A 23,086-nucleotide genomic window follows, 5' to 3' on the forward strand; every position below is an offset into this window, starting at 1 on the left:
TTTCCCTATTTCTTAATTCTTTCTTTAGAGGGAATTATTATCTTATCACTATTTCATAATTATCTTACTATAGGTGAATGGGTCCAGTTAGTTTCAAAAAAAGGAAGGAAAAATCGAAAAAAGGATGAAGTACTTACTGCTGAAAAGCAACCTGATACAAGTAAATCGAATAAGATGACTGATGTGAATAAGTCTGGTGAGTTTTTATTGAGCGTGGTTAGAGTTTCGTATGCATTTTTCAAGTTTCCAAAAGAAATATTTTGTATGTATTTTATCAGAAGGAGAATTTTAGTTTGTAAAATTATAATTTTAAAATAAGGTGTTTATTTTTTGCAGTTCATTCAAGTCATAGCATTTCTTTCTTGAATCTAGAATAATATAAATAAAAAAAGTATTGATGCATTAATAAAAAGGTATTTAAATAAAATTCAAAAGAGGAGTATGTGTGTTATTGCTATCTAAATAGCTACAGAATTTTATTCTTTGACTTGCGTAGTAGTTTTACAGGTGGTAAATTTAGAAATGTAATGATAGATGTCAGTGATATATGTGATGTCAATTTTTTTTAACTTTGTAACTGTATTAATGCTATAATGAATTGGTAAAATATAGAAGTTTGTGTACAAAATGCACTTTTTAAGAAAGTTCTTCTAGCTTTATGGGGTAACTTGTTCTTAAATCTATGGCCTTCTAGCAGTGCTTACATGAAATCGTAAATCAAATACTAAAAGTTCCAAATTTAGATCTAATAATAACAATTTAAAACCTACTATATGTACTACCTGAATAATAAAAAAGTAAAACAATAAGAAATTTAACTCAGTTATCAGCAGAGTAACAAATTAAAAATACCTTTCAATTTTATATAAACGAATAATATAGTGGACCACTTGTCATTGATTGGATAAAATAAAATTTAAGAAAGTTAGTATCATGATTGATTGGGTAAAATAAAATTTAAGAAAGTAATCTGTGTGAGACTGCCCATATAGGAATTGTATGTTCAGATTATTAAAAACATTACATTCCCCAGTAACCACTTTTCATTTCCCATGGAAATTGGAGAGTAAGCTGCCAGAGATTTATGATCTTAGTATGTTAACCCTTTTGAGACAGGACACCTTTCTTAAAGATGTTCCCTCGAGGTAGATGGGAGTCAAAAGTAGTTATCCTACAGGCCGAGGATTTTGCATCCACTAAGCCTAACTTAAAAAAGCGTTTACGTCCTAAAGTCATAATTTCTGGTACTATTTTCGATTATTTCTTAAGATATATCTGTCAAAATTAATGTTTAATAATCTTTTTCCTTTACATGAAAATATATATATACATAAAAAATTCTTAATTTGAGAAATAATTTTCGGAACTGCCATTTAAATTATTACGAAGTTTTAATTAATAAAATACAGGGTTAGCACAATGATTCATTTGTTTTGAAAAAGCTGTATTTTCAAGAGTATTTTACATACATGAAAGATATATAAAAAGAACCAGAAACTTACAAGTTTATACACCCTCTACAAGTATTCGGCATATGCACCTTTGGTGATACGATACATGTCTAGACGATAATTGAGCTCATTACATGCATTTTGTAGCACTATTGTCCAGATGTTCGGGAATACCACAAAAATCTGTGGAAGATTTTGTGTCATTTCAAACAGTACCATGTATAGCTCCTGCAACAATGAAAGTCAGAGGATTACACCCGTCGACTAGATTTTTGCGTTAACATTGGAGAACGAAGATTTTGCCACCAAGATGATATTCAGTGATGAAACAACCTTGCACTTATCCTGGAAACATGGTGAAATAGTGAGAAAAAAAATTTGGTGAGTTTGTGGTCCTTTTCATATATTTTTCATGTGTGTACCCATAATACTTTTGAAAATATAGCCTTTTCAAAATTAATGAATCATTTTTGCTTACCCTGTACACTGATAAATTTTTTAATTAATAAAAAAATGCAAGAAAGCCTGTTTACAAGAAGTAACAAAGTCTTTCAGATGAAGTAGAAGACAGGTACTCAATCAGCTCAGTCTGACAAAATGTCCATATGAGAATCACTAGAAATATTGCTGACCCTTTAGAAAATGAATCATCACTCTCATTCATATCACTAATTGTCTCATTTACCATTTGTCTGATAAACAATGCTTGCTAGCCATAATAAACTGAAGTCAAGTCTTTCCAAAGTAAAAGCAATGCAAAGTGTATTAGAACCTCACATAGTAACCCTAAAAGTCCCTATGTAGTAGCCAAAAAGAGAATAAAAAAAAAAAAAAAAAAAAAGAGGATTCAAAGGGATAGTAGAAATGCGAATTTTTATATCATGATGAGTTTAAAAAGTCTATTTAGTCTCTGCCTATTTACATTACGCCCCTCTCCTAGCACCTAGCAGCTTACACCAACATTACACAGAATGGATAAAACTAAAGGTCAGGATCATAAAACTATAGTCATTTCATAAGTATTGGACATGGGATGCCATCTAGTGGTCTGTAAAACGTTCCAGGACACTAGCGCAAATGTGTGATGGCCAGGGGTGAACAAGGAAATACTCTAGCATACCAGTATGCCAGCTGGGAAATGATTGCATTTCTTGCTGGCTCATATGTGTGACAATCGACATGAAAGTAAAGAAATTCAGTTTTCATTGACATGTTGAACTAATGTATTGCTCACAGAATTATTTTTTTATCTGTTCTCTAAGCTACACATCCAAAGAGAAACTGTTATGACCCATTATTTCTTTTTTGGTAATTTCCCTATTTACCTTCTTTCTGTATCTGTTGGTGCTGATCTGTTGCTTCCTGCAATTCCACTTGCATACTACTAAACAGTATTACACTCATTTATCTTTGCTGTTGCTTGAAAGTTATGCCCTCTTCCGGTTTGATAGTTTCTTTTCATTTGGTATTTTGCTTCATTTGCATCATTCTGGTTTTCTTGCAGTTAACTCAACTATTGAGAAATTTGTGGCTGGCCTATTTCTCTTCATATACTTCTTGACACCTGATGAAATGTCTTAGTTAAGTTTAAACAAAACTCCTTAGCATTTTTCAGTATAATAATTTCCCTTGTGTTTAATGTGGTTAATAATTTGTACTAGAGGGCTTTGAAAGCTTGGTGCTTTTTTTCCCCCTATAACCACCTTGAATGCTAAATTTTGAAAAATGTATGTATGATAAATTTGTTATTGTATTGGCTACAGAATTTTGCTTATTTTTAGATTATATGAGTAGTCTGAATGATATGAATAATGTTTCCAATTCAGATAGCAGAAATTATTTTCTGAAATCTATAAATTCTCTGAGTTTCTGCTGTCTACAAAAAATCTCTATGTGCTGACACCTCTATATTTTCAATCAGATAATGTCAGTTGTACAAAGCTTCAGTTTTTAAGACACTAGAGTTCAGTAATCTTATTGCAGTTATGTTTGCCTTGGTGGTTATGAATATAACTACATCAGATGATGCTTAGATTGTAGTTTCTTAGCATAGATGCTGAGACTGGAATTTCACATCTAAGAGGAATAAGGATTTATGAGAGCAGTTGGGTAATAAGATCATGCATGAACTACTTAAAACTTTTTTCAAACAAACCCAAAAATAAAACAAAACAAAAAACAAATTTTTTACCCTTTGTGGATGGCCAGCATGCATATGTGGCAGATACAAACTTTAATTAGATGGGTACAAGGTATGTATACTTCCATGTAAACTGTTTGTGTGTCAGTAATAATTATTACACTTAACCTGATATATTTTTATTTGATTGTTAAAATGTGAGTTACCTATTTTGTTTAGCTTTTGTTTGTCCTTTTCTTTTTTCTCTTTTCTCCCCAATTTTTAATAAGGAATGAGAGCATATATCTGAAATGTAAGCAAAAACTTACTTTACCTTCTAAATCTTTAGTGTATATTTTCCTTCTGGGGAGGGTGCTATGTTTCCCAGATTATATATTTTTTATATTCCCATTTTATTCCTTTTTCAAAGGAATATTTTATGCCTGTAGTTTATATCGTTAAAACTATGCTTCTGCATAAAGGTGAATCTAAATGTATTTTCATGGTATCTAAAAGATTGTCGTGAAAGATAGCAAATGATTTATTAGTAGAGAATTCTTTGAGAAGTATTTTTTAGGTCACTTTGAGTGGAAGTTGGGAAAATAACATGCAAAAGCACATAACATAGAAATTAAACTGGAGCAATTAACAAGGAAAGCGTCAATATTGGAAATTTACATTGATGAACATTATTTGAAATACAAACCTCCTATGTGGAAGTTCATGATTAGATAATGAATGGAAAGATTCTCGCAGATACGTATTTTTCTAAACACGCATTTCAGTTCTTTGAATCTCTTCATTATCAGAATAAAAACTCCTTCAGCAGATAGTTTTTGGAAGAGAAATCGTCACATGGCGACAAATTTGGGAAAGAGAATTTTGATTTGGAAAGGAATGAGTAAATGAACTTTTGTTGGGGCCACCAGTGGTTGCATACGTTTACTTGACTTTTGTGAGGGGTCGCCCACAATGCATTTGGAAAATGTTTTTGATTTAACACAGCATTAAAAATCATCTGCTTGTTTAGGTAAAGAGTTGCTTTCAAAAGTGCTTCCTTTCGAAATGCCATATCATTTTCATCCATCACTTGTTAGTATTGAAAAAGAATGCATTCTAATAATTTTATTGGCGCAAGATATTTTGTATGGTACTTCCGAACGATTATTAAAGAATGAGAAATTTGTATAACAAGATATCATATTTTATTCTCTTTGGTTGCTAGTGTTCAGTTTAGGTTATACAGATATAAAAAAGCAAGGGCTATCTGCCGAGTAGGAGAGATGCCTTTGTGGATGACTTTCTAAAGGAAAGTGTTTCGAGTTCACTTAATATAAGGGAAAAAGCCTGAAAACCAACCATGCAGTCTGGGAACGAACTCCCAGTTTTAGCGGTCTTGATCTCTCAGCTACTCATGGAGCTGTTAGTTTTTCAGATTATTTTTCTGAGTATAATATTTTTATTTATCGTTAAATTAATATATTTTAAGGTACATACCATGAAAAAATCTGAAAACTTGCATCTCATAGTTCTACATGTTTTTTGTTGTCACATGAAAGATTTATTTTAAAATTCATTTTATTTAACATACTAAAACCTGCATAAATCATTTTCAGTTAAAATACAATGACCTCAATAAACTTTTGAAAACATAAAAAAAATCGTTCGCTATTTTTTCGAGGAAATAAATTTCAAATTCCTTCAGTGGCAGGAACAATCTAACACTATGTAATGATTAGAATGCTGGACTACCATTTTTTTTTTTTTTAGATAATTCAATGAACTTTAGCATGAGGATAGGATACAATCAAATCCGGATGCCTTCAGAACGGTGCCACAGCAGGAAATAATGGGCACAAACTGAAGATCAGTTCCTTCCTTGAAACAGATCATCAGCATCCTTATGCAAGTTTGATTTTCATTTCAGTTACTGATTCATTAATTAAACAAGATATTATATAAATCTTCGGGATCTTTATGAAAAACGGGGACTTTGGATAAGTGTCTACACTTTTAGGTAAATCGTTGAATTGTTAAAGCTACTGCACCTTTATGAAAAACTGAGGATTGGCATCAGAAATTTTTCAGCTTATGCTTCTAGGAAGAGTATTTTTGGATATTTTAATAAATTAAACCTTATTTTTTCCAAAATAGGTTTTCACAGGGAAAATTTTAATAGCAATAATACGAGAAATAGAAGAAATAGATAAATAAACTTTAAAATATTTTTTATAAGTTGATGCTAACTAGTAACGTCACCAAATATCGTAATTTTCAGTGTCTTTTTCGATACTTCATTTTTTAAGTCTGTTAAATTATTCTATATAAAATGTTGGGCAAAGGAAATCTGAGGTAACTATGTTACTAAAATACTGTTGTGGGTTGGCTATATGCAAGGTAAAAAATTTCTCAATTCATTTTTTTTAAAGATTATTTATATTTTGTTTCACGGGTTAAACGGTTGCTCAGATTAAGTAAAACTAGCTTTCAAATCGCATTCAAGATTCACCAAAAAAAAAAAAAATTATTAAAATATATACAGTAACTCTTGATTATCTGAATGCGGATTATCTGTGTGTACCCATACATGCACAATCAACGCTCTAGGCGAGAGTATGTAAAAAACAAACATGCGTAGAGTCGATCATGGGAAAAAATTGTTTCATATACAGAAATTGGAGATTTATCTCATTATCAACGTGTCAGGACAATAACTGAAGTTGTTTGCCAGAAAATTATGTAAAATTTCTAGACACCTGGGGAAATTTCGTGACAATTTTGTAAACGAGTTTTCTCATTTATACTTCCAAAAAGTATCATATACGAAACATTAAGTTATACATTTTTAATCCTTTTTTGATTCATAAAACCAGTCAAATTTTGCTAATGTTACCAGCTTTGCTACAAGAGATCATGGTTGTATTTTTACACGTTATAAGGTATAAATGTATATCTTTTCCCTTAAGGGGGGACAGAACCACGAAAAACTCCCATATAGATAGCTTATTTGCTGCAATATGAACAGGAGTTCATCTCAGCTATATTACCATAGGCCTCTGATGGATCTTAACAATAGTTTTAATACTGGTAAAAATTTGAAGCTATAGCATGATTTGTAACTCTGCCACTTCTATTCTTTGTGATGCATAAGTTGGTGTATATTACATATTATTGAATTATTGGTCAGCGAGTTCTTTATCATAGGTATTATAGCGCATGGCATAGCAGCGTTTCCTATTTTGAAAAGAGTTGAATTTTAATTTTCCTATTCAAGTGAAAATAGTAAGAACTACTTCCAAGTGCTAATAAAGCTGAAATGCAAAATCAGAACTTAAATTTACAATGTATTAACGTCTTATTTACAGATACACGGTTTTATTCAGATAATTTGCTTCCATTTTCTTTATATTTCTCTTATACAGTTAATTAAGGCTTTTAATTATGTAGGAAAATTTCATCTTCATTTCTTTAATTTGTGGGATATCAGATATAGTAGCGTAGCTAGAGGGGGCTGGTCTGCCATGGACAACATAATTTGGAGGCACCAATTTCATGTGAAATAATATTTGATGGAGATTAGTCCTGTGGATTGTTTAGGCAAATAAAGAACAATACTATCCAAGGAAATCACCCCGGGATTTCAACAGCTACGCACTCCTATACCATTTTTATTCCTTCAAAACTTGAAAATTGTAAATATCAACTAAATTGTGCTCTGTGCATTAAACCTTTGGGGGTAGCGAGATTAAGCAATTCTTTCTTTCCAAATATGCACATCTGTCAGATGTAAATTTGTAATACAAGCTGCATTCTCACTGGGGTGCATAACAGGAATATGACCTAAGCTGGTTGAGGACCATCAAAAGGTTAATAAGGATTCCTCAGTTAGAGAGAAGTGTTTCAAAGTTTGATTTCCGTTATTATTATTAAAGAAAACAAAACAGGAATGTTCAAGGTGGATCCTGTTGAAGTTTTGCTGTTTGTTTTAAAATACAGTTCTTCAGATAATGTAATAGTGCTGAGAAAGTTTTTTCTAGTTGTGATAATAGTTTTTAAAATAAAAAGTCATTTTAGAACTACAAATGTTTAATTTTGCATTTAAGAAATAGCTCTGTAATATCAGCATTTTACTCTGTATTAGGTGGTTTTGCAAACAAATGTAATAATAATAATACAATTTTAAAATGATGGAATTAAAAAAAAATTTTCGGAAGTAAAGGTAGATCTTTATTTTCCTTTATGTCATTTTTACATTCAGTCATTTGCTTATACCAAGTGTTATTACTAAAACATAGTCTCATCATTAAATATCATTAAAATAAAAATACTTCCTTCACTCATCCCAGATACAGAGCAATCCAGAAAAACTAAAGACAAAACTTGCTTACTTACCTGGGTAGTGTGATGTTGAATCTGTAATAAAAACTCTAATATGTTGATTTATCTAATTATATTCTTTCTATACTACAAAATATATACATTTTTTAACAATTGTCGGGAAATTTTTCTGGCCCCGAAAGTTATTACACACTTAATCAGTTCACGTCACGAGGTCGAAAGGGGAAAACCCTTTTTTTCTTCCTACTTCAATGACAGCCAACGCCATCTGTGTCTCGTACATCAAAATGAAGAGATTTGTTTTTAATATTTGTTAGATACAGCTAATCAGTTTCACAACACTCCCATCTTTTTGATTTTCAGAAGGTAAATCAAAAATCAAATAATGGTATCCTTAGTACAGGAACACACTTCTAGAGGGTACAGTTTACGTACAGGACGAATCAGTATGCCATTTCTAGTTTTCACTTTTACAACTCTTACACGTTCATCTCTGCTTGTACAAAGTTCTTGGACACGAGCAATTGGCCAGTTCACTCTTTTAAGGTTCTCACAACCTATTAGCACGATGTCTCCAACTTTTAATTCACAGTCCGTCTGTCCATGCTTTTGTACTAACTGTCCAAGGTACTCCTTGCGGAAACGGCTACGAAATTGTTCTCGAAGATCCTGGCAGAAACGCTGACGAGCCAAGAGTTTATTTCGATCTAAAGCATCCAAATCTGCTGTACCTGAAGCCTTAATGTCCTGTAAGAACATGGAAGGCGTTAATGGTAGAAGATCCTCAGAGTCATTTGACACATAAGTTAGTGGTCGACAATTTATTACGGCTTCCACATCACAGATGACGGTGAGTAACTCTTCGTAATTGACTGCAGCTTGTCCTAAGACTCTCACAATCAAATTCTTGGCTGTGCGGATTAGACGCTCCCACCATCCGCCCCACCAAGCAGCAGTGGGCGGAATGAACTTCCAAGTGATGGGATGCAAAGTTTCCTGAGCAATTACCTTTACCCAGTCAACCTTTTTCAGCAATGCAGATGTACCGACGAAATTTGTGCCGTTGTCTGAATAAACTGTAGATGGCCAACCTCTTCTGGCTATGAACCGACGAAACGCTTGAATGAAGCATTCGGTACTTACGGATGTCACTAGTTCCAAATGTACACATCTGTATACAGCACACGTAAACAGTACTACCCAGGTTTTATTTTTATTTTTGAGAATCAGAGGGCCACATAAATCTATGCCGGTAACTTCAAATGCGAACGCATCTCGAACTCTGACTAATGGTAATTGAATGGGTGCAGTAGTTGGAGGTTTTGCTGAAAATCGTTTACAACGGATGCACTGTTTCACCACCGATCTAATTCGGCGTCTTGCACCAATGATCCAGAATTCTTCTCTAATTATAACAGTTAATGCTTGTACGCCGGCATGAGAATGCTTTAAATGGTAATCTCTAATTAAACAGTCAACAATATAATGCTTAGAAGGTAATAAAATCGGGTACCGGAATGCATAAGAATCATCTCGTTCGGTGATTTTCGTTTTTACTCTTCTTAAGCCACTCTGATCTCGTACGGTCAAAAGACCATTGATGGAGTCTCCAGTCTCTGGAAAACTCTCCCCCTGAACAAGTGAAAGAAGTATAATTTTAGATTCCTTTATCTCGGAAGCAGACAGAAAAGGCTCTTTATTTACAATTTTCTTTTGACAATTTTTGATAAATCTCTTTATCCAACCTAAAACTCTTAACATTTTTGAAAATTTAGAGAACTTCTCACACCACTTAGCTTTATCCGCTTTTGTAGTTATACTAAGATTTACATTTAAATTTATGCCTTTCCTGCGCTCTGAAAAAATTAAAGTTTCATTTGTCTTAACCTCTAATTTTGGCCAGCTATCTCTAGGGTCTTTGAGCCAAACAGGCCCTCTCCACCAATTTAATTCGAAAAACTGAAGAGGGGAACAACCACGAGAAGGTAAATCAGCTGGGTTAGAATGACCCTGTACATATGACCACTGATTTGCTTTAGTGAAAGCGCAAATTTCCTTCACGCGATTGCCCACAAAAGTCCCCCACGCATCATTTCTTTGAATCCAAGATATGGCCGTGGTGGAATCGGTCCAAAAATATTTCGGGATGTCATCCAATATAAGAGCTTCTGTCACATATTTGGAAAGACGCACGCCCAAAAGACAGGCCATAAGTTCTAGACAGGGAATAGTAAGTTCTTTTAAGGGTGCGACTCTTGACTTAGCCATTACAAAACTGACTAATGTTTCTTCTTTAGTTTCGCATCTCAAAAATATTACCGTGGCATAAGCATGCTGGCTAGCATCACAAAATACATGAAGTGTCCAGGAACTTCTATCTCCAAAACCTATACGTCGCGGTATTCTCAACTTATTCAAAATTTGTAATTTATTATACCACCTCGAAAATTTACTTTTGATGCTATCTGGTAATGGAGTATCCCAGTCTGCTTTTGTCGCCCAAATTTCCTGTAGCAGTAACTTTGCAGGCAATAAAACAGGTGTCAAGAAACCCAAAGGATCAAACATTGTCTGCGTTACTGACAAAACCTCTCTTTTAGACAAATTATCCGAAACCAATACAGTCTTAATTTCAATATAAAGGTTATCTTCTATTCTGTCCCACATAATTCCTAAAACTGGTACAGAATTCTCCATTGTGGACTCAGTGCACAAAGTACTTTGGGTTAGTTCCACATCTTTTTCTACTGGGCCATAGGTCCACATACGTAAGTCCATTTTTGCTTCAGCTAATATTTCAGTAGAAGATTTCACAAAATTCACAAGCTCCTTTTCGTTATCAACAGAAGTCACACAATTATCAATATAAAAGGATTTATTTAATTTCTGAGCAATAGAACTTTGTTCCTTTGGTACTTGTGCCAAATGAACTGAAATAACCGCTCCTAATAGAAAAGGGCTAGACTTTACTCCAAAAACTACCCTCGTATGGCGGAAAACCTTCAGTACATTATCTTTCTCCCACCATAAAAATCTTAAAAAGTCCCTATCTTCTTTCCGTAATTCAATCTGTAAAAATGCACGCCGGATATCAGAGGTTACGCCAATGCATTTTTCTCTAAATCTTAACAAAATTGAAGGGATTTCTTCTATTAAATTTGGTCCTTTTACTAAGTAATCATTAAGGGAGGGCGATCTATTAACTTTACATGATGCGTCAAAAACTGGTCTTATCTTAGTTGAGACACTGTCTGGTTTAAATACTGGGTGATGCGGTAAGTAGTGCCCTTTATAATTCAGTTCATTGTTTGGTACTATTTCAATTACACCCTCCTCCATCCATTCATTAAAAATTCTATCATATTCTTCATATTTGTGTAAAGACTTGAGTTTTCGGGTGACACTGAACAATCTTTTTTCTGCTACATGACGATTTGATGGCAATTCTGCGTTATATACTAACCAAGGTAATCCGACACAATAACGACCATCTTCGTTTCTGGAAAGAGAGTTTAAAAATTGTTCGTGGGCAATTTCTTCCTCAGCAGCGTTAGTTGAATTCTGGTGAGCATCTAATATTCCAATCGTTTCTAAACTCCAAAGATCGGAGATTTTAAAGTCGTGACCCACTAAACTTGCACACAAAATGGAAGCATCTTTATCTTTGTGATTAACAAATTCCTCCGATACACCACAAACTGTCCAACCAAGTTTTGTACAAACTGCTGTTAGTCCTCCTTTTAATTGTTTTACTGATCCCGTGAGAATTTTTCCATAAATATCACTACCGATGAGCATTTCTATTTTTGGACAATCTGCTCCCAGATCCGACAACCAAATGTTGTTTCGTTTTAATTCTTTTAATATTGGACCCTTGGGTACCCGAGGTATATTCCCACATATTATGTCTTGATCTAAAAATTCAAATTCTAGATCTGAATACTTACGCGGACTGGCTGAACATAATTTTACCAAATATTTGTTATGCATCTTTGCCTCTGTTCTGGCACCTCCAAATAAAGTAAGAGCAACATTTTCTTTGGAAATAATTGGTAACCCCAATTCAGTGGCTAATGATTTCAAAATATACGATTTCTGGGAACCACAATCTAAGAGTACTCTAACATCTTTATGCTTTTTGACACCAGCTACTCTTACGTGTAAAGTCATTAAAGCTACGTCAGCGGTACAAGTTTGCCTGGCTGTAGCCGTATGTATGTTGTCTATATCTGATTTTTCTGTAGGAAGTTCAGTTTCATTATTAATGTCCGGACACAAAATAACTGAGTGTGATTTACCACAAGCAAAACACCTAACAAACTGTTTACAGAACTTTGCCATATGATTTGGTTCCAAGCATTTTAAACAGCATTTTTTCTCCTTAACTTTAGAAAACCTTTCATTAAGAGATAATGAACGCGCATCGTAACAATTTTTACTATCATGAATTTTACCACAAAAAATACATGCATGTTCTCTGGTTGTAAGAAAACCTGTGGCAGTGGGAACATTTCCCTGTTTCTTAAATTTAAATTTACCTTTTGTTTCCCTCTTTGCTTTATCATGATATCCTTCTTTACGACTAACACCATCGAGTCCATTACGCGCCAATTTTAATCTCTCCTCACCCTCCACTTCAGACTTTAAAAATTTCTTTAAGTTGGTAAGGCGAGAAAGATCAGTTCCTTCAGGCTGGTTAAAGAGCGAACTCCTTTGCCACGCCTTTAAAACATCCTCTGTGAGACACGATTCCACCATCGGAAATAACCACGATGTGTTTTCGCTCGATTTAAGACCTAAAGACTCTAAGGCTCTCAACTGAGCTTCAGTTTTATCATACAGTTTATCAAGAGGTAATTTATCCTTTTGATCTGCCTTCACATTAGAAACAATTAATTTAATTAGTTCCCTAACATACACTTCTACTAATAATTCAGGTTTCCCAAAACGTTCCTTCAAAGCTAAAACAGCTTTATCATAATTTTCCGAAATCACCGGATAGCTTTCAATGAATTCTTTAGCACGTGATCCGGGCTTCATACACTGAATCAAATAGGAAAATTTGTCACTTTCACATAAATCAGGGTCAGTGTGAATTTTCTCAAACTGCGACCAAAACGGTAACCAATTTATCAATTCCCCATCAAACTTCTTAAGTTCGATTTTCGGAAGTCTATACTGTTTAATCTTACTACAACAAATACCAGCACCGTCATTTGGTCTTGTTTCTAAATTGATTTCATCTGAAAATTGCAATTTTTCATTAATTTGCCGAGTTAGCGTTATGAAATCATCAGAATACACCTCGCGACTTTCGATTTCTTTAGTAACATCATACTCTAAAGTTTTCCCGTCTTCAGCTAACAAATCAAGAATTTTATCATCTACATTTTTTATATCTGAATATACATTTTGTAGTTTAGTAAGTTTATCTCGTACTAAATCTACAGAAAAATCTTCTTTTATTAATTCCGTTTTTAAAATATTAGCAGTTTTTGCAAAAGAAGTGCGTAAACCTGCCCGTTTAAGTTTCAGAGCCTTTAAAGCTTCCATAGTTAACTTTCAAAATAAAACAAACTGCTTTACAAAAAATAGTTTCGAATTTAAACTTAATTATACTTTAATACATCAAAAACTATCTATTACCATTAAAATATTTTTTTAAAAGTTTATTTCTTAAGAGTCCTGTCATGGGACGCCACTTTTTGTTATTACTAAAACATAGTCTCATCATTAAATATCATTAAAATAAAAATACTTCCTTCACTCATCCCAGATACAGAGCAATCCAGAAAAACTAAAGACAAAACTTGCTTACTTACCTGGGTAGTGTGATGTTGAATCTGTAATAAAAACTCTAATATGTTGATTTATCTAATTATATTCTTTCTATACTACAAAATATATACATTTTTTAACAATTGTCGGGAAATTTTTCTGGCCCCGAAAGTTATTACACACTTAATCAGTTCACGTCACGAGGTCGAAAGGGGAAAACCCTTTTTTTCTTCCTACTTCAATGACAGCCAACGCCATCTGTGTCTCGTACATCAAAATGAAGAGATTTGTTTTTAATATTTGTTAGATACAGCTAATCAGTTTCACAACACCAAGAGCAGAGACAAATTCAAAGACTACACAGGCAGACACACTCAGGGTCCACCCCAGGCGGCATATGTTCTAGCTATGCTGACATATATATATTACCTTCAATCTCTGATTTTCATTTAAGTTGAATAAGTTTACCGAATAGAATACAGCCCTTCTAAGACAATCTTCAACATGTCCAAAAGATTTCATTTTCTATGAAGACAATTGTTTAAAAGCAATGATATTCAAAGCGGTGTTTTATGTATATTTTCAGAAAGACTGGTCATCTTAAGTTATCACATAAAATGATTATAATACGATTGAGCTATATTTTTTCTAACCTCTCCTACTACTATTAATGTGGTAAAAATTCTATCCAATGCTGAATAGGCAAATCAAAATTCCTAAATAAGACAAGAATAAAAATATTACCAATATAACATGGGGGAGGGATATAGCTTTGATTATTAATAATTATTATCCTAGAATTTATAATTCTATTGAAAAGTGGATCAGCGTTTTAAAATATTGCAAATGAAATTTACTAAATCAACAGAAAGCAATGAAAAAATAGAAAGTATTAATTCATTACATCGCTTAATGTTGCACAAATTAATGGTACTATTTTCTAAGACTATCACTGCATGTATATCCTTTTCTGCTTTGAAAAAAGCCTATTGACCCCTATGAAGTCTTTTCTTTTTTTTTTTTTTTTTTTTTTCATTTTCCAGTATTCTAGATGGTGTTCATAGCTTAAGGCGTCATATTATTTAAATCCTAATGTGGTTTTGCTAGGGTTACCTGGGTCATTAGCTTCAATTGTCTTTGGCAAAAATTTCCAGTTTCACCTCCACAAGAATCCTACCAAAGGTAACAACCCGTAATTCTAACATCAAAAATCCAGTGCATCGGTCAGCACCAACTATTACCAAAAGGCTGCATTCATTTTTCTCAAAACTTACTCTTAAAACTATAGTTTTGGAACAAGTTAAAACTGACAAAAAGATTATTACGACAACTGGATTATTTACAACTTGAAAATCAGTGACAAAGTTAGAAATCTTAAAATTTACAGTATTAACTGCTATAACTTTGAAAACCGCTACATATCTCTCAAAGAAATCTACGAAAATCTTTTAGAAATGACAAATTTTTCCCTCAGAAACTTAATATTCTGGATTTACAAAAATGGAATGAATTTCTACATTTTTCACTATACAGTAACTGTATTAAACATTCAAAATGTCTTTACCTGCAAACACAAGGAATTCCAATGGGAAGTTCATATTTAACTCATCTTTGTAACTTATTTATATTTTCTTAAAGAATTCAAATTTCTAAAGAGTCCTTCTAAAGACGATTTCAATAAATTTGAACACACTTTTAGATATATTGATTGACATTATTACTTTCAACAATTATAATCTCATCGAAAATAACAGCATCTACCTAAACTGTCTACAATTTAATAAGAAAAAAAACAAACGGAAATAATTTATCTTGATGTAAGTATTTATAACCTTAAAGAAATTAAACTTTTTGATAAAAGAAAAGATTGTAATTTTTCTACTATGAAACTTATAAAGTGGAACTCCAACATATCTAAAAAAGTTGTTGCAAATACTATTATTAACCAAATTATAAGAATTAAAAAGTTTACACTGAAATAGAAACACAAAAAGAAGAAATTTTCGTTCTTGCCAAAATTGTAAAAGAAAATGAAGTTCCTATAAAATTCCATAATGGTCTTTTAAAAAAATCTGAAGTATTCTACACCCTTTAATACTTTTTAAAAATATGAATTTTTTATCTGAAAGCTCCGAAAGAGAAGGATAAAGAAAGATGTTTTAAAGGGTTTATAGGTTTTTATTTTTTTTTTAAATTTATTTTCTCTTAATTACTAATGTTAGTAAAACAAAGGCCTCCTATATTCAAAGTCGTCATGATAAACCCATGAAGAGAAGAATTTTTGCTTTTCTAAAAATAGTTCATATACTTATTATTTCAAACTCTCTTTTGATTTTTTTCTGTAATTTTAAAATAAAAATTAAAAAATCTAAAATTCAGCTTTATGGATTTTTCTACTTATTTCTATAAAACATATATTAAAAACTTTTTGACCATTTTTTTAGCATCCTTATTGAGTCTACTAATTTTAAAAAATAATTGATTCTAAATTTAAGTATTATACTGAATGACATACTTTTTTCTCTTTTTGTTTAAAAAAAAAGGTCAGAATTTACTTAAATTTCCTTTGACTTAGAAAAGTAATCTTTTTTCTTTTTCAAAATTAAAATTTTATTTTTTTTTTTTTGTTGTTGTTGTTGTTGTTGTTTTTTAATTCTATTTTTTGTTCCAATTTTTTACTTTTTGAGCAATTACTTTCTCACCACGGTGTTTAAGTTTTGCCAATGAAAACAAAATGGCAAACCTAAAAGTCACTACAGAAACGTTCTTAATCATAGTTTCGATTGTGTACTAAATGAAAGTGCTCGAATATTTTAATTACTTCTTGGGAGTTTTTATTCAAGTCTATTCACTAAAGTTTTATTGGCGGTGGTTTTTTTAATTATGGCAAAGCACACTAGGGCTAGCTTCCTAAGAGGAGGCATGCCTTCGTGGAGGACTTTCTAAGGGAAACTGGCTCGTATACACATTACACTTGGGGAAAACCTTGAAAACACCCATGCAGCCAGCCCGTTCGCAGGAATCAAACCTCGGACCGAACTACCAGTGTTCAGCGACTTTACTGCTCGGCCGCTGGTGGGCCACTAAAGTTTTATAATTTCACTTATGTTTTAAACTCATTGGATTATATGCTCTTCGTTTTAAGGTAAATTTTAATTTGAATTTTTCACTAAAATATTTTATTAGTTCACTTATGTTTTCAAATCTTTGAATAGAAATCTCTTTTTTAAAAGTACAAAATCTTAATTAAAATGTATTTTTTCCTTACTCTAGGGAAGGGCCAGAATTTTTGGGTGGACTATTATAATTAAAATACTTTGAAATGGTTCTTCAGCTAATTCTGGATTCAGAAAAGCAAGGATTTTTGTAGAAGAGATATTTCAATTAATTTAAATGTTCCTACCCCCTGACGAAGTGGCATTGAAGTTGATTGAATTCCTCTTCTGTTATGTTCTTTTTTCTTTAAATTTCATTGATTTTTTTTTATTGGGGTGTTTATGTGGAGAGTTTTGGGTTTAACATTTATTAAATTCTTTATTGCATTTATTAGATTTTTGAAATTTATTACTTATGGTCATTGTGAAAATTTGGTTCTAAGTATCTTACTTTATAAAAATATGTTGTTAACACTATTTTAATTAATTCATTAATATGCATTTGCTATCATTCTGTAGATGAGAGTAATGCTGAAGAATTGCCCAAAAAGTCAGAAGCTATTGCTACGGATAGTGATGCCGTTGACCAGAAACAAGTAATTATGATTGTAGCTTAATATACAGTCACTCATAAATCATATTGCATTATATGATTAAAAATGGGATGTTGGAAGTTTTTATTTCTGAAGTTAGTTGCTAGTTGATGCATTTGGATGTATGTTTTAGGATGAATTTAAATAAGAACTTAGAGCTCTTTTTGATTCTTCTGCATAAAAGTATTACTTTCAGGATTTCATCATATTATAATTTTTCTGTAAATAAATGAACAGTTAGTTATATCTGTATTTTGTTCAAAAAAATTTAATTGTGTTAGCTGAATTACTTGTAAGGAATTAAAAAATTATAATTTATTCTTTCATCATTATTTTTCATGCATAAATTTTTAAATAAAAATTTAAATAAGAGATTGCAAGAAATTTTTTATTACACTTAGAATCAAACTTAGTATGAAATGGAATACAAAAATACATTTTCAAACTTTTTGTTTCTCTCCTTACCTTTGCTTAATGTTAAGAAATTTCTTAGTGTTAATATCTGAGAATATTTGCTGAGGAAATATGTGAAATGTCCTGGCCTACATATAATTACAGTCAACATATTAATGCTATTTTCACCCAGTATTTTAATATTATTAGTTTAAATAGTGCAGTTAAAACTATGATGAAAGAAACTGGAAAGCTCATCAGAAGCCATAAAGCTGAACTTTAATTCATTAATGGTTCAAATATTTTGATTTCAGAAAGTGTGATATTTTTTGAAAATGTGTGACTTTGGAAAGAAGTGTATAATGTATGAGTATGTTAACCCATATACATATATTATGCATAATATATGCACATACATATGACTCATGTGTTATGCATCATATGAGTGCATATATGTGCATAGTGTGTAATTATGATCTGGTGTTATATGAAGTCTTATTTCAGCAAATATCCGTACCTTATTATACAGCAGCAGATGTAGTAACACCAAAGATGCGAGTGTCTAAAAATGTTGGCAGCACTTTGAACACCAGATTTTGGTTGTCAGTTGGGTACTATTCTTGCTCTGTTTTGCTAATTGAAATTTCTTAAAGATAATTGTTCTGCTGTGTGACAGCTTGGCTTGGCTCTGATATCCAGTTCTAGGCATAAACTGACTGATGTTAACTTCTCCCATTAAACATTAATTAAATGTTATAAATGTGATCCAATTTCTTTCAAATTGATTTTCTATTCAAATCCTTATTGCCTGCCTATATGCATTTTTGAATATTGCAGTTTTGGAACAAGTTTTCATTAGTGTAGATTTCATTATATGGAAATTGGAAATATTTTCAACTGTTCAACAGTATTATTTGTTAAAACAATGAATGACTTCCATATTGTCCTTTTGCAAGTTCCATACAGCATTAAGACAATAGTGAATATGAAACATGAAGGTAGTGGGACAAAATTGGATACACTAAAGAAATTGAGGGCACTGCTGCTGTGGGAAAGCAGATACTATAAAAAATTATTAATAACATGTTCCCAGTCTTGAATTGCTTTACTAGCCAATGCTTCCACATTTATTCTTATTTTATATAGTGTATTTATTTGTTTTATGCATTGAAAACTCCTTCCCCTACCTTAAATCAAACCTGAGGAAATAAATTTCGAAGTGGTTCTGCGAGTACTGCATTTTGAATTGTGCAGTTTTATTATTGGAGTTAATTTCTTGAGACAGACAAATCTTGCTGTGTGTGCAGCTGGATCACTGTCATCAACTTATACTGTAAGTTAATGTTGGTGATCCAGTTATACATTATTTACACTGTAATTTCTTATTGGTCTGCATACTTAAAATTTGTCTTTTACAGTGTTTTTACCTACTTAAACCTGTCCTTAAGTTTATGTAATTGTGCCATAATATGAAGCTAATCCAGCTATGTTTTATTTCATTTTTTTTTAAGTGTCTAGAAATATATACTTCTTCCAGTTTAAGTATGACTGATTAACATGTAAATATTTTTTAATATTCAGTATTGTCAAAACAAAATTGTTTAAACTGATCTTTAACTAATAAAAATTATTTGCAGGGACTCTTAGCACTATTGTCACAGTATTAATAATACAGTCAAAAGTCGTTAATCCGGACTCGTCGGGACTTCACCGATTCCGGATTATCGATTTTTCCAGATTATAGATCAGCAGTTTAAATCTGGTAAGATAGCATGCAGAAATTATAAAGTTAAAAATATGAAACTCTAATTTATGAAATAAAGAACAATTATGATCTAAAGGGTATCAAAATTTACAAAAAAAAAAAAAAAAAAAAAAAAAAAGCTTAATATTTATTTGTTTACTTTATTAAACATTTCTTTCAATGTAAGTTGTTTAAGTTGCTTCATTTTTTATGTGATAATACATTATCTTTAATTCTATAAACAGACATAATTTCTTCTTCAGTTACAAAGTTCCACTGTTCAAGTCCTATAATTGCTGTGTCGAGAATACCGACTAATTTGTCAATCGAAATTTTTTTGTTTTCAATAACCTTTGTCATTTTTTTCGCTATTGGAAGCGAATTATAATGACAAGGAATTTGATTTAAGTCATATCAAAGACGAAGTAATAAGCCAAATAAAATAAAAACATCTGTCCTGAAGATAAGAATAGTGCTGGCAGATCAACTTCCAATTCATTGCGCGCCGCGTCGTTAAAGATAAGCAAAGTTCAGATAAACAAACATTAAAGTTTAGATAAACAAAGGATATGCCTTTATCCATTTTTTGCAGCAATTCCACTTTTTGTTTAATGGACTTCGAAACATACTTTCGCTTTGTAGATCCTTTACATATTAGTAAATATATATCAGAAATTCTATTTGAAAGTTCAAGCTTACTTTTATAAAATTGCTCTAACAGTCTGCAAAAAATAATAAGCCGAATCCAATTGGAAGATTAAGGAACAATGCAATCTGCAACATTAACTGAATTAGATAATTTAAGCTTAACTGATACCGTCTGTTATACATTAAACGTGCATTCGTAAACGTATTTTGCGCATGCGCACATGCATGTTTGCAGCCGTAAAGGTCTTGCGCGGACGCATGCGCAGAAAGTTTGTAGCTTTGAGGTCCGGATTATGGGTGTCTGAATTAACGACTTTTGACTGTAGTAAATCAAGTATAATAAACTTATTTGAAGATATTCTGAATGTAAAATAAGTAGTTGTTTATTCATACCTGAAAAGATTATTTTTAAAAATTTTTTCACCTGTAATGTGATATGAAATCTCTCAGATGGACGTTTGTAAGTATTAACACATAATTTTTTAAGTATTAACACACATCTTATAAAAAATTATTTTTGCTGAAAATAGCTGTATTTTTTAAACATCATTTTTACAGCTAAATGTACATGATCACATTTTCTTGCAGATTTATCTGGTCATGGAATAAGCTGGCAGCATAGATGTTTTGTGCTTTTCCTGTTATATAACATGATTAGAAAACCAATTTCATCTTAGATGTCCTTCATAAAAAGCCCCCATAAAGCAGATTAAGCCTGTAAATTCTTTGTCATGTGTTTCCAATTTTGTTCAAGGAAACTGATAAACATAAATTACATTGCTTGTTTCATTAAATTGTTAGTTGTCAAAATTGGCAATAATTTGGTGATATTTCAGTCTGGTCCCTTTATAACTAATTGATCCCTATATGTAGCTGTAGTCGCATTCGGCTCTTGTAACTAATTTTAACTGCATATACCTTACTGTAATTTTGAAAATTAGAAGCTACTAGAGATTTCTCAGCAACCGTGGAAAACTATGTAAGACTAGAGAGTATCAGTTTCTCAGTTGTTTAGTTCAGCTTGAGTTCAGAGTATTGAGATATCTCCATAGGAGCTTCATCTTTCAAAATGGGCTTTGCATTGCCCTTTGTTTGACGTTCTTGTTAGTTTGAAGTTAACTACTGATTATACTCTGTAATACTGAGAAGAGCTGAGTATTTTTATGGAGAACTGTAAAGTGTTTCTTTTGATAAAAATAAATTTTAGAATGCTGTCATTGGTTCTGTGTGCATTCAAACGATTATGAACTTGTACACATGCAACAGTATCCTTTGTTTTCTTATATCCAGAATAACTCTCTTTAGAACTTAATTCAGTTAAATTTATTTTGTTAATTATTGATGCATCTGTGAAATTCACTCTTCTGGTACCTACATTCCTAGGACTATGCAAAGATTAATTGTTCAAAAATTACTCATTTAGCTTTGCTAGTAAGCTTGTAGTATGTTTATAGTGAAGCCATATTTTTAATGAAGGAATACAGCATGTAATGATCTTTATGAACTAATTTGATTGCCCATTTGAATGTTTTAACTGATGATATTTAGAATGGGCAGTCTTCCCATGATCAAAACGTTCGGTAAGAACTATAATAATTAAACTTATGGTTTTTTGAAATGGTAATTGTGGAGATTTTTTAATAGACAGTAATACATAAGTAAATTTCAGTGTTTGTCCCCTTTGTAGTTTGAAGAATATCAAGCTGATATTCCAGTTTTCATAGTGTGATCAACATTTAGTCTTTAAAACTTGACACAGCATCTGTTATTCTGAACTTCAAGTATCAATATCATGAACTGGTATGGCATAGACTCGACCTTTTGGTGGATTGCATCCATACTGAATTTTAAGCATCTGTTGATGGACAATTCAGTTTCATGATGTGACAAAACACACAATTTTTTCTTTTTTTTTTCAAACACCATTTCAGTACTAACTTTTCTGTAATACCATCTATTGCAGGGTTCCAAAAAAACCTACAATAATTGTAATGAGAAGCAGGAAGTTTATTGTTCTTATTGTGCAAGAAATGAAAATTATTGATATTGCTTATGCTGTTCAATATTTTTTAACCCGGAAAATAGATATTATTGATCATACTTATTACATTTTTTTAACATACTTGACTTATGAAATTATCATCTGGTATTTCATCATGTAGTTCTTGTCATGCTTTATTATTCAGAAATGTAAGCTACATTGTTACTTTTATGAAAATGATTTTTTTCTTTATTTAGGATTCTGAATTAGAGAACGAGAAAAATGTGCAGAGCAGTGCTGATTTGATTTCAGTTTCAGAAAAACCTAAGATTCAAGATGTTGCTGAGGAAACAATTCATTTGGAGAAGGAACTCTCTAAAGAAAGCATAACGAAAGAATCGAAAGCATTAGAAGAAGGTAACAAGACAAAAAAGAAGAAAAAGAAGAACGTGGAAAGCATTCATCCAGAAAAGGATCCTGTAACTAGCATTTCTGATTCACCTGCTGTGCAGGTGATTCCAGAAATATCTAGTTCTCAAGATAATTCTGCTTCAAACGTTGTAAATGCTTCTGAACATCCGAAGGTTACAAGTGGTGAGTATATCTGTATATGCATTGCATACACATTTATATTTTTTGATTTGCTTTTGTTGTGGAGGAAGTACTTAAAAAGTCACATTAATTAGCTCTGCTGAATTCAGAAAATATTACTGTTCTTTCCTGAAAGTAATTTGTTTTATGCTTCTGTTGCTTGACAATATACTAAATATGTATTTGTATTACGTGACTCTAAAATATAATGAGACAACATTTATTTTTCCTTGAAGAGATATAGTTCTGAATTTCTGATACAACATGAAGTGATATTCTGAGTAAATTTAACATT

At 31.8% G+C, this 23,086-nt stretch overlaps 1 protein-coding gene across 1 annotated transcript in view; it reads left to right on the forward strand.

The window, feature by feature from the left end:
• Positions 1–23,086, forward strand: part of LOC118193210 (uncharacterized) — an 85,174-nt gene that overhangs the window by 41,359 nt on the left and 20,729 nt on the right. Inside the window, exons 4-6 of the mRNA XM_085808573.1 lie at positions 74–196; positions 17,361–17,437; positions 22,458–22,794. Of these exons, the coding sequence (XP_085664699.1) occupies positions 74–196; positions 17,361–17,437; positions 22,458–22,794 (537 nt within the window). The remainder of the gene's footprint in view (positions 1–73; positions 197–17,360; positions 17,438–22,457; positions 22,795–23,086) is intronic.

The sequence above is a fragment of the Stegodyphus dumicola genome, chromosome X1, assembly GCF_044657685.1.
Source record: "Stegodyphus dumicola isolate Sdum_Otavi_A_Nest chromosome X1, ASM4465768v1".
Classification (NCBI taxonomy): Eukaryota; Metazoa; Arthropoda; class Arachnida; order Araneae; family Eresidae; genus Stegodyphus; species Stegodyphus dumicola.